Raw genomic sequence first — 12,694 nt, forward strand, 5'->3', positions numbered from 1 at the left:
CTACAGCAAGGAGGAACAAAATGTGGTGATCAGCTTAACCACATTATACATTAAAAGCAAAAGAGGAAACCAGTGACTTCCATCTAGAGTGCCTGCTGATGGATTTCCCCACAAAACTGGACAAACAGGTGGATCTTCCTCCAGCTCATTAGAATACAGCAGCTTTAAACAATCTAACACAACTGAATATTTTAATCAGAAACGCTGTAACACCTGACACTTCCTCCAGTGTCAAATGTCCTTTGAGAACTAGGTTAGTCTATATGAGGAGGATGGGATAAAAGAGTGTCCCATTACTGCACAGTAAGAGGTGAATATTTTCCACTTCCAGTTTCACAAGGACAGACAGAAAAACTTGTGTTGCCCTAGAGAACGTCACTAGAGAAAAGATTGTTGGTTATTTATGAGTAATGCATTTCTGGATAATGCAGATGACAGTGGAGTTACTAATTGCATGTAACAATACTTGAATATCTTGTCATTTAAATTCCCACATATTGATGTTTCTTATTATCTGGCATCTGGTCTATTATCCGAGAAGAATGCAGAAACAGATTCAAGGCTCAAACAGGAATGAGACAACCATTGTGAATCACCCAGCACATTATTTCAGAGGGCACGGGTGCACAGGTCTGCTGAAAGGATGACAATGTGGAGTGATAAAAGCGGTAAGAGGGGGATGAGGGTGTTGTTTTCGCTTTAGACTGGAAAGAACAAATCGCTATTCAGCTGAGAACTTTTGCTCACTCACCACCCACACTGAGAAAGAAAATGATAAACCGAGGGAGTGAGAGGGAAAGGGATGGAGAGAGAGCTGATCTCGACTCGAGACTCTTTACAGCTTTGCCTGTGGCAGTGTTTCATCTCTTTCCTTTGAAAGTGACTTAGAAAAGCTCAACTTCCTCTACTGCCTTCTACTACCACCAAAGAAAAAAAGGCCCTTGGGACTGACCCATCATGCTACTGATGTTTTGTCCCAGTTACTGCTAGAGAACCAAAACCCAAAAAGATGTAACATCTTGGTTTTGAGAACAGTAAATAAACACCTTGTAAAATCAGCTCTATATTAATCCAGATACATTTGAAAATTCATATTTTTTTCTGCATTTCACCGTTTGTCCTGCAAAAGCAGAGCTTTCAGAAGATGCAGCTTGCCCCCCATTAAAGTGGAAATTAAGCAGTCAGTCAAGTTAACATTATGTAGTAAATGGATTTCCACTCTAATCAAAAATTGTCTAAACTAAAAAGATGTTGTTATAGCTACTGTAACAATGCGCCTCCATCTTGCAGTACTACAACGTGACGTCACGGGGTTGGTTGGCTCCATTGGATTAATGAGGATTATTACATTTAATGTTTCGATTGTTCTTTGATTTTTCTGCTTAGTTGCTGTAATCATTACTAGTAGATAAAACTCATAATATACGTAACGTCACCATGTAGATGACCAAAAGAGGGCTCCAGTGCAATTTGCGAGACAATTCCGGGCTGATAAAAAAAAAAAATAGGCAAAGAAAAATAATTCAGGACTCCAGCAGTAAAGGAAAAGTTGGTTAAAACTTTATTGCACAATATGCTAAAGGATAAAAAAAGATGGCAATGAAGATGACGGGATTATGGATAAAGGTTGAAAATTATCCTGATGATTGGTAAATGTTTGTATCAGCTTTGATCTCTGCATGTTGTGGAATGACAAACGGGTGTTTATAATGGTTGATTCATTTTAATTTCTGACAGTAATTTTGGCTACATTTTGTATAGCCAAGTATAAATATGAAAATCTTGAGGCAGCGGGTCTTGTTTGAATGTGTATCGGGAGGCGAAGCAGTAATGTTCTCCGTTTCAGCTGCAGTTTATGAAAATGGAATCTTAATTGTCCTTTGCTTTAACACTGTAAAACTTATTTTTACATCCAGGAGCAATTCAATAGTGGCCTCCCTTTTGTCTTCTGATGCCCTGTGGCTTTCCAGTTTCCATCTTTCACTGTCCTCCACTGTCGGTCTTTAACGGTCTCTCTACCGTTGAGTCTGTTGAACTCAGGCAAGACAACCAACCCAGTGACGTCATAGGTCGTAGTACTGCAAGATGGAGGCGCCCTTGCTACAGAAGCTATAACAAAAGAGCTATAACAAAAGGTTAAAAAAAACGTAAAAAATCTGGCACCCCACCCCCCAACAGTAAGAGAAAATAACAGATCAGAACTTTTAACTTAAATAAAAAATAAAAAAATTTAAGCAGCGTCTCACGAGCTTACGGTTTGTGCCCACTGGCACAGGGTGAGTGGAGCAGACAGAGCGAGCGTTTTCAATTCATTCCTATGGAAGTTGAGCTTCATGCTCACGAGGTGCATTGTGGGATTGACAACGAACCAGAGAAGGCGTTGAGAGCAGTCGAGAGCGTCAAAAGGTTGGGCAGGTCTCGAAAAACGCGGTCGGCAGCCAATCACTGGGAGGTTCAGGTAGTTGAGCGTTTAAAAATATGCAGGTTGTGCCAGAGTTTATGCTGGATTTAGTGCGTAAATTATATTGTTTACACATTGGATGCTTTGCAGTATATTCATATAATATGTTAAATATTGCAGTTTGGACGCTTTCATTGATTAAACTGGATTTTTAAAAGTTTATGAAATTGACAGGATATCTTTACTTGGGACATTTGGAAACAAAGCTTGCCTATTTCCAAATGTAATGGCATGCCTCTCTGATGATTATATAGTCCTTGTGTTGAAAAGAAAACAGAATAAACACACTCGCTACAGACACACCCACTAGCGTTGCCAGTGGCACTGAGTAGCTTCTTGTACCGTTAGCTTCTTGTACCGTTAGCTTCTTGTATGTCTTCTCGTCGGAACACGGCAGCTAAGCGGCGTGTTCACAATAAGCTTGCAGAGGTGCTTTTCTATGGCGAGGAACTACTATATTACTAACTACTATATTTTCCTAAAGCCTGGTTCAGACGGGACGATTTTAAAATTGTCGGCCGATTTTCAAAACCTGAGAGACCCCACACACGGCGATAAAAAAATCACGGGTCTAACAGTTTTGGTCGTACAGTGTGTGGTGCGCTGCCACACGACAAAATCAACACATCACACGCGAACCGATTTGACTCCCGAGCATTCCCAGATCAGACGGAAAATCTTGCAAAATCCCTCGAGATAAACAATCATGGCGGACGAAGAGGATGCAGTGGCGATAGTGTGTAGTTTGTTTTTAACCGAAAAAAAACGTTATCAAAAGAAAAGGCGATGGTCAAAGAATCTCCGACGTCCACCGGACTTTCTGGTGCGCCATGCCGCCGGCTGTTTTGATTTTGTTTCCCGGTGCTTCCTCTGCGCCTCGTCACCTCGCTTTCTGATTGGCTACATGCCACAGTCCACAGGCTGCGTGCTCGTTTGTCCCCCGCGGACACCACACACGAGGAGAAATCGGGCCAAAAAAATCCAACATGTTGGATATCCCCGATTTGAGATCGGAACGGTCCTGACTAGGGGTGCTCCGATCAGGATTTTTGGGGCCGATCACCGATCGCCGATTACTGGAAGCTGTATCACCCGATACCGATACCGATCACCGATTACAGGGTCTATTTGAAGACTTCTTTTTATCATGTAGCATTACTTATTAAACTATATTTAACAACAATGTACATTAAGTATTACATTTAAGAGAAGACAATGCATAATGAAGTGACACCTGTGTATTTATTTGCAAGCAACATGTATTAACATAGCAGCTTGGTTATTGGGAGCAGCTTAGGGCTTGACATACAACTTTCCTGTAGAATATAAAATAAAATGAATAAAAGACAGAACATCTGAGTCTTTAAATTTAGCTTTAGACTACTTTAAACTAAAAACAGCAACAAAAAAGGCTATAGCCAAAATAATGTTTTGAGTCAGTCAGCCATCAGTTTTTCTAATACACTTAAAGGACCACCGGTAGTAAAGTGCACAGCAACAAAAAACAAAACAAAACAAAAACTAACAACTTCCATATCTGTATCTATAACTTTGCTTTTTTCTGGGATGCTTAGTCAGATTTTGTGGGCATTTAGAGAGGAAGAGAGAGGTAGAGAAACCTTTTGTGTGTGTGTGTGTGTGAAATAATTCCCTTGCAAAATTATTTTAAACAGATTAAAAAAGCCACCACTACTGGTCACATCTATGGTTGATTTTTTTTAGATCCAGTGAAGTCTGTCCCACCATGTACCTAATTAAAATAAATAAAACCTCTTCAGTTAACTAGCAGATCATTCATTTAGTTCGCTATTAAATAAGAAATTAGCGCTAAAATGTGTTTTTGAACTCAAGCTGCGCGCTCGTTGCCGCGGCGATCAGTTGCATGGATACACTGCTCTGTGCCTCGCGCAGGCTTCACTCGGACGCGCGCTTCAATCTATCGCCGTTGCGGACTCTATTCATTCTGGTGTAATCACAAAATAAAACACAAACGTATCCTTGCTTGATATAACTGTAACCGCTGATGAACATATTCAGTTTTGATGAGAGAAAAAAATATGTACGAGTGATTTGACGGACGCACGGGGGGGTTTGGATACATTTTTGTCATTGGTTGTTGCGTTAAATCTTACCCAGATACAATAGTGCTATTTTCTGATTGGCTATTGTGTAGCTCGACGAACAACACCAGAGGAAACGCGCTTGATTCATGCCGGTTCCACAGTGAGAGCGGCGTGGCCAGAGTTTTGGCCGCTGCGGCATATTAAATATATTACAAATTGTTTTTCAGCGTGAGAAATACAATGTGTGGCGGGAGAGCGTGACAAAAGACCGAAATGAGTGACTGTCACGCTCAATGCTTGACACTTGAGAGCCCTGTTGTAGAATTGCCAGATTGGTGATGCCATTTTTACCAGGGCGTAAAAAAATTGTCTCGCGAGTTTTGCGTCATCTGATCGGCTTTTCTGGATCGGCCTTTATAGAGACCGCTGATCACACATCCCAAAGCAATTATCGGCCGATTATGATCGGCGACCGATCAATCCATAGGCGTCATTTACGGGGGGGACGGGTGGGACATGTCCCCACCACTTTTTGCCAGGGTCGATATTGTCCCCACCACTTTTGAAACATCTCGCGTCACGGATGTACCAATACAAATAAAACATCTCCAGTTAACTAGCAGCATTCGTTTCATTCATTTGTTAAATAAGACGCGATCTAGCGCTGAAATGTGTTGTCTTCACTCGGACGCGCGCTTCAATCCGTTGCAGAGATTCTATTCGTTCCAGAGAAATCACAATTCAAAATGCACACAAACGTGTCCCTGCTTCTGGGTTCTAATCCGCACTCGTATAGTTTTTTTCCCCTCATCAAAACCGATAATGTTTATCAGTGATAAAGTATTTCAAGATTCTTGATATACAACCACTGATAAACATTATCGGTTTTGATGAGGGAAAAAAACTATACCGAGTGCGGACTAGAACCCTCAACCTTCCACACGCTTGGCAAAAATTCTGCCACTGGACTATCACAATACATATTCATAAAATTCACGATACTAACAACATTATATTAGATTTCATTTTACGACCAATTAAACCCAAAGTACCATCACATTTTTGGTCGGACATCATACATTTTTATTTATTTCAATCAGTAAGCTACAGGACATCGTCTTTCAAACCATGACCTGCGCGAAAGAGAAAAAAGAATGAATGCGTCATTGTACCCAGCACTTTTGAAAATGCCCTTCCGAATGCGTCTCTGTCCCCACCACATTTCAAACCAAACTGACGCCCATGGATCAATCGGAGCACCCTTAGTCCTGACGTCCTTCCGAGCAGACGAGACCAGTCTTAACACACCACACACACTGCAGGAATATCTGATCAGATTATTTTACAATAATCGGAGCAGCCTTAAGATTGTCGGAAGGGGTAAATCGGGACTAAAATCGGCCTAATTATCCTGCCGTGTGAACCAGGCTTAATGAAATGATAGTGCCAGAAGAATAACGTGAGAACTTTATTATGTTTGGTCATCTCAGTGAGCTTTTGTTAAGTTTTACACATGCACATTAAGATGATTTATAATTTCAGTGCAGACAAAGAGACTTTTGGAAAACACTAGTGTGGACAGAGAGTTTTGAAACGAAAATGCCATTTTCAAATATATCTAAAATGGATTCATGTAGATGTAGCCTATGTGGGAATCAGTGAAGGTCAAGTAATCTACTTACTCTCATAACTAGAAGAGACAGTTACTGCCCCTAATCTGCCTCTTTATTGTTTGTGTTCAGAACCCCACTGAGCCATTTAATTCAACTGTACTGGTAGCTTGTTAATCCCTGAACGCAGTCTAGACTTTGCACGCTTTTCAACATATGGCCCCCCCATATGCTGCCCCCTTCCTCTCTCCTAGCTATAGTTTCTACGGCCGTGCTTCAGGGCCCCCTAATTAAATATAAACGGATATATGGTCTCCTTGCAGCCATTGCTCTGGTTAGCATTCTACTGCACCAAATGCTTAGTTATTTGAGTAAAATGTTGACCACAGTGGCTGATAGCTCTGAGAAACGCAAAAGAGATGGCCAAAATCTTTAATGTGCCAGACAGACTGGCCATAAAAGCAGAGTATGACTCAGCAGTAGAATGTGAAATGTAGTTTTAAGGATGGACCAATTTGACAGTACAACCTTGTTGCCATTCCACGGGGTGACGCACGCTCCTCTGTACGCATTTAACGAACTATATGGATGGCTGTGACTACATCTCCCTAATGGTGCCCTCCACACAGATTGTATGGGAGGCGCTGTGTTTCTGACATCTGCATGAAGCTGCGACCTCTCATTTGGAGGGGGTGTGTTGAAAAGCACTGTTGCCCTAGCACAATAACCCCAGCCATTAGATCTACCAGATATTTCCTAGCTAACAATCCCAACAGGGAACCTGTCCTGCATTGCAAAAATGGACAGTCTTGGGGATAGGCTTTCGACAGAAAATTTAACTAGACACACAATGAGCTTCTCAGAGAGTAACGGAACTATGAGTCCGCTTGTGAGCAATGTTTCTTCTATTTTCTGGCTTTTTTTAGCTACTTTTATTGGCAAATTAGGAGGGAAAACAGCAATTATGACAAACCGCAATTATGGGGCCAAGCACCGGTGCAGAAAAAACATCCTCCTTTTTGGCGTTTTGCTATCATATTTACCGCTGTGTAATACGAAAACAGCTGCGATTAACTGCTATAGCAGTGAAATTCAAAACGGCTTGACAACAGACCAAATTGGTAAGACTCAGCATGTTATGACAAAATTAATAACTGAGGAACACTAGGTATCTATCAACTTTGTGTGGCCAATAAAGTATGAAAATATGTAGAAGTTTTCAAAAGTTATATAAAAGGCCCCACAAAATGATGCTGTTTACAAAGAGGTGTCAGCAGGCGGCGCTTTAGGAGCGGTAGAAACCGCGGTTTCCCTGGTAACGGCTGTACACAAAGCAGCGCTCATAAACGCTGCTTTATATTATCAGGAAAGATAAAGAAAGATTCACTGAAAATAACGTCGAAACTTTTCTAGAGACAGTCAGTTCCCTTCAAAGATACATTCATATAAAAACACCCACTACGCGTTTTGACTTTGAAACGTGCAGTGCTCATGTTTATTCAACGATGTCAAAGCCTTTTGGTAAATCTATTTGTGGCGGGCAGTGTTGATATTGTGAACAACACTAATATAATTTGACAGCTATCAATTATAGTTCAACCTATCCATCTTCACCGTCACGCTTAGTAACACAAACAGCCGTGCCCTCACCACAGTGCAAGTGTAAAGGTACCCTCTCAAACAGTGTTGCGCGTTGCCGTGTTCCAAACGTTATTTAAGCGACATACACCGGTATTTCGGTTTGAACCGGTATACCACCCAGGCCAGCACTAATTATTTGTAGGCTATTCAGTTCAAAAGTTACCAGCAAATGAAAGGTTAAATTTCAACTGTTGGTGGCAATATAGAGTTGACATTACAGATTCAAAACTTGGTCCGGACACTTTTCATACTTTCCCCAAGCAATGTACTAAAATTCACAACATTTACTCCAAGTTCAATCGAATTCCAAAATCACAAATGCTGGAAAAAAAATGCAAATAAAATGCTCACAAAAGCACATACACTCATGTTTACACTGTGTATAAAATCAATATGAAATCAAAACTGACCACCATTTACTTTAATTCTTGTATGATTGTGCATGATAGTTTTCTGAATTTTATATTCTCAGAAGGTCTGTTTTATCCAACATTCATACAACTCTTCTTTTCTATGCACAAGCTACACTATTCATTCTTATAAATGTCATGCCCTTTATGCAAGAAACAGGGAGGCCAAGATGCGTGTCTCTGGGATCACAAACATGCCTTGCATAGAGAGCGATCTGCTTAGGCTCAGACCAACCGGTCCCTGATGTGTCAGTAGGCGTCTTGTGTAAAATGAAGTAAAATGCACACCAATGTAAATGCTACACCAGTCTAATATCTGAAGACAGACGTGCTTCAGATCACAGGGCGTGTTAAAGTGTCCCTATTATGGATTTTTGAAAATGACCTTTCATGTAGTGTGTAACATAGCTCTAAGTGAATGAAAACATCCAGCAAAGTTTTAAATCTGACAGTGCACCGTGTGACCGTATATAAAGTTATTGTCCTTCAAAAGTAAGAGTCGACTCTGAGTCAATGAAATAAATCCTTTTTTAAAACGAGTCATAAGCCATTTCGTTGTGACGTCAAGACGAAATATTAGCATATTCCCCGCCCACTTATTACACGCGCAGCCAGACACCAGGGAAAACTTGAACCTCAAACACTGCAGCTGATTCCTGTGGATGCTGGATAGCATAATGTTCGAGAAGACGGCGCTGTGCTCTATAATGTGACGGTAAAGCCAGTTTTTTTTTTTCACTACCCAAGGACGAGCATGTGAAGAATCCGTGGTTAAAATTCATCTTTACCAAAGCAGTATAATCCTAACCCTTTGGCTGTGTTCCCTTTATCTTACTGACTCAAATCTCGGAGTTCAATGCAGGATTAGCAAACTGCTTGCTCTTGAAAGATGGTGTTCAAAAAACTTAGTTTTGAGTTTGATATTGTGTAGGTCTCTTGCTAACTGGTTAACTTACATTATTACTGTCTTACTGAAATACTTCTGCTAATCAGCTGTGGGCCACTATTACCTAAAACTGTGTCTAATGCAGATTATCTGTCGTTCTCACTACTTTGAGGAAAGATTAAGCATGGAGCAAGATTTGTTTTACCAACGTTTATGTTACATCAGTCATTCATGCTAGAGCTCGGCTAATGTATACACTGTTATTGATACAGTTTCCACATTCACGCAATAAATTAGAAAAATACTCTGTAAATAAATGAGTACAAGTAAAATAATCGGTTTGTTGATGGACATGCACTTGTTAATGCTTGCTGATGGTGGTGAGGAATTACAGTTGCAACATCTAATAATGTAGTGAACTGAGTAGGGAATCACTGAGGAACGTCCTGCTCGAGTCGTCCTTGCGATGGAGGTTCGGGTTGAATAACTAGCTCTTCCAATGTTTTATCATCGGACTCGCGCTTGGATTGATATGATAAAATCAACGTCATTGTTCATTACTCTGTTTAGTTTACGGTGTAGGAAGCCTCAGGACAGCTGACGTTGTTATGGCAATGGGCGTTTTTGTTTTCGATGCGCGCTGTACGCGGTAAACCAATCCCAACAGACTGAGCGGTCTGGCCAATCAGAGCAGAGCAGGCTCTCGGAAAGGAGGGATTTAGAGAGACTGATTCATCTGACGAGTCGTTTTGAGAATCATTGAAAATGTGGTGATGTGCAAATGTATATTATGAGAAAATTAATCAGTTTTTTTACCTTTGATGCATGTAAACCTGTTGTAGGAGACTCCAAAACAACATTAGGAACATTTTAAATAGGGGCACTTTAAGTATCGCTTTTCAGCTCAGATTTGCCATCTGTTAAACTAGAGGGTCAGTGAGTAGTTAATGAAAGTGGCATCAAAGTAGACATTTAATCCACTTTTACACATTAAATTCCTAAATGCTGATTATTCTGCTGCAGATTGTTTTGGGGATATTCAGATTTTTTGCATTAAATTCACTACCAAGTACACATAGCTAGTAATGACAGCAGTTAGTTAGTTAGCACTTAGCTAACATTATAAGTAAAACACTGCAACGCCAGAAGTCAACCAGTTTTGACAACAAACATAACTTCTGCTTTTAGAATGCCAACTTTGACTCATGACCACATGCAACATAACATGTAGGTCTATGATGCCTTTAAATTTAAGGAATTATAAGTAACTATAGCAAGATTTTAAAAGATTCACACTATTGATTCCACTAAGCAAGTAAACACTCCATTCCCAAGTCTGTCTTGGTTTTTAAGGAATTAGACAGGCCGGGGTCTGTCGAGGGGGTGTGCTATGAGAGTGACAGGTTTGTCTATGTCAGGCTGATCCATGTGCATGTCTCAGCAAGTCAAGAACCATCTTACTTTCATTGAAAGGGGTCAAAGATTCATACATCAGCTTTGACAGAGACATGTCACTGACCACACACACAGCCAAGAGCCCACTTATTCATTACCAAAACACTCACTGCAATCTAGTGGAACACTGAGTTTCATTTCAAGCACAATGCAGTTTCTCATTTTGCCATTACATAACCTACTGGTAAAACTGACAGCATTTGCATGTGTGTGTAAAAACCATGATGATTATCTCTTAACTACAGTATTATATAAAAAAAAATGACAGGGCATTAAACCTCACAGTCCATGACAGCCACTCTCTCACCACCCTGCAAAGAAATCTCCATGCAAACCATACATAAACACTACCTTCAATCCTCTACAAGTAGCAAGAATGAAATCTGCATCTGACACAAACCATCAACGATTCCTTGTGACAGTACGGATCTTATTTAGAGTAAATGACATTAAATTTACCTGGCTGTGACAGGTATACAACAGTACAATCCTTTGATCTGACACTGTAAATCTATATAACCTGGTTATATATATAGTGAAAAAATACATTTGGGAAATATCTGGCTGACTAAAATCGGATCATCTCCGTTTAAAGTTTGACTCAAACCTCTCTCACGCTTACAATGACTAAATCAGAAATCTCAGATGTCTTGAAGACAAGGAAACGGTTTAAAGAACAAATATAACCAGCATTTAACTACAATCCCCAATAAAACATTGGAAATAAGATTTACTACCTCTCATTTCTAGAAGCCAAAGGTCCAAAAAAATGTCTTAGATTGAAAAGAAAGTGTACTGGTCATGAGAAGAGAGTGAACTAATAAATCACCCTTTGGAGTGGCTTGATTTGTAATGTCATTATGTAATATAATACTCATTGTGTATTTTTTTTAATGACACTGGGAGTGGACACAGATTTCATAAAAGTGGCATGCTATGCAGGTTTGTCGTCCCATCCCATATTCGTTGGCACAACATATACAATTAAAGAATCTGAAAACTGGCTCTTGAAGGAGATTCAAATGCCCTGGTTGCCCTTACCTTCAATGGCAATGACGTGCTCTCGGATCTGGTTCTGCAGCAGTGGATCCTCCACCCGCTCCAGCAGCTCGTAGATGGAGTAGATGTTCGGATGGACGGACTCGAACCTCTGGATCTCAGCTCTGATCGCCGCTGAGTTCGCCAGGTGCTGCTGATAATTCATGTTTGCAATGTGATCTCTTCCAATGGAACCCGATATGCAATTATCTAAAGAGAGTGTTTGCAGGTGATTTAGGGACACTGATGTGCTGCAAACACAGGAGTGAGATCAGATGTCCACATGAGGTCTGAGGTCAGCTCTTAAAGATTTTGGTTAAAATAAACACTGCAAATGATCCCAAATGTACACTGGTTATATAGGATGTTATCACAGATGGCAGCAAAACTAACTAATGATTAGGCGTTAAACCACCTAACGTTAACACTTCATGCGAGACTAACATCTAGCAGCAGCGGCTTAGATATCAGTGCATGTAATATTTGAGTAATATGTGTACTACAACAGAAGCCCAGACGCTGGAGGGAGAGCTGCAGCTGTCCGGATTGGAAATCCCAGGATACCGTCATATACCCCATATCCTCGTAAATACAGCATAAAACACAGAAGCTCCAACAAATCACCACGCATCGTCATTACGGACTATAATAGGCAAGTGAAGGCCATCTCAGGTCTACAGTCCAAGGCGAGAAGAGTCCACATGGTCGACTCCGGCTGTGTGTTTCATACACACTGACCAGTTTCAGCGGCAAAAATTGGTGAGACGAAGATAAATTATTAAAACTCAAACTCGCCGAGAAACTACAGTTCGCACAAACGAGCTGGACACGGTATGTCTGCTGTATTCCCAGCACAGTCAACTCGCTCTCTCCTGTTGTTCACTTCGGCTCATGCTGACATTACAACCAATGAAATACTTTCTGCGGTCTCGATGGGAAACCACAAAACCATTGAGGTGCGCCAACCTCAGCGAGATACTATCGCCGGGGTTTTCGGGTATCTCTCTTGTTTTATCCGCAAAGATGGGTGCATTCCCTTTTCTCCCGCACTGAGGTCCGTCCCGTCTGTATCCTCTCAAACATCATTGCGCCTGCTCCTTCCTTTGGACGCTTCCTACTGGAAAAACGTC

At 40.8% G+C, this 12,694-nt stretch overlaps 1 protein-coding gene across 2 annotated transcripts in view; it reads right to left on the minus strand.

Moving 5' to 3' along the window:
- Window positions 1-12,694, minus strand: part of agap1 (ArfGAP with GTPase domain, ankyrin repeat and PH domain 1) — a 201,606-nt gene extending 188,912 nt beyond the window's left edge. For both annotated transcript variants that reach the window (XM_056233560.1, XM_056233559.1), the window contains exon 1: window positions 11,568-12,694. In XM_056233560.1, coding sequence (XP_056089535.1) covers window positions 11,568-11,730 — 163 coding nt within the window. In that variant the 5' untranslated portion in view covers window positions 11,731-12,694. The remainder of the gene's footprint in view (window positions 1-11,567) is intronic.

The sequence above is a fragment of the Rhinichthys klamathensis genome, unplaced genomic scaffold (assembly GCF_029890125.1).
Source record: "Rhinichthys klamathensis goyatoka isolate OS25496 unplaced genomic scaffold, OSU_Roscu_1.1 h1tg000372l_1, whole genome shotgun sequence".
NCBI classification, from domain to species: domain Eukaryota; kingdom Metazoa; phylum Chordata; class Actinopteri; order Cypriniformes; family Leuciscidae; genus Rhinichthys; species Rhinichthys klamathensis.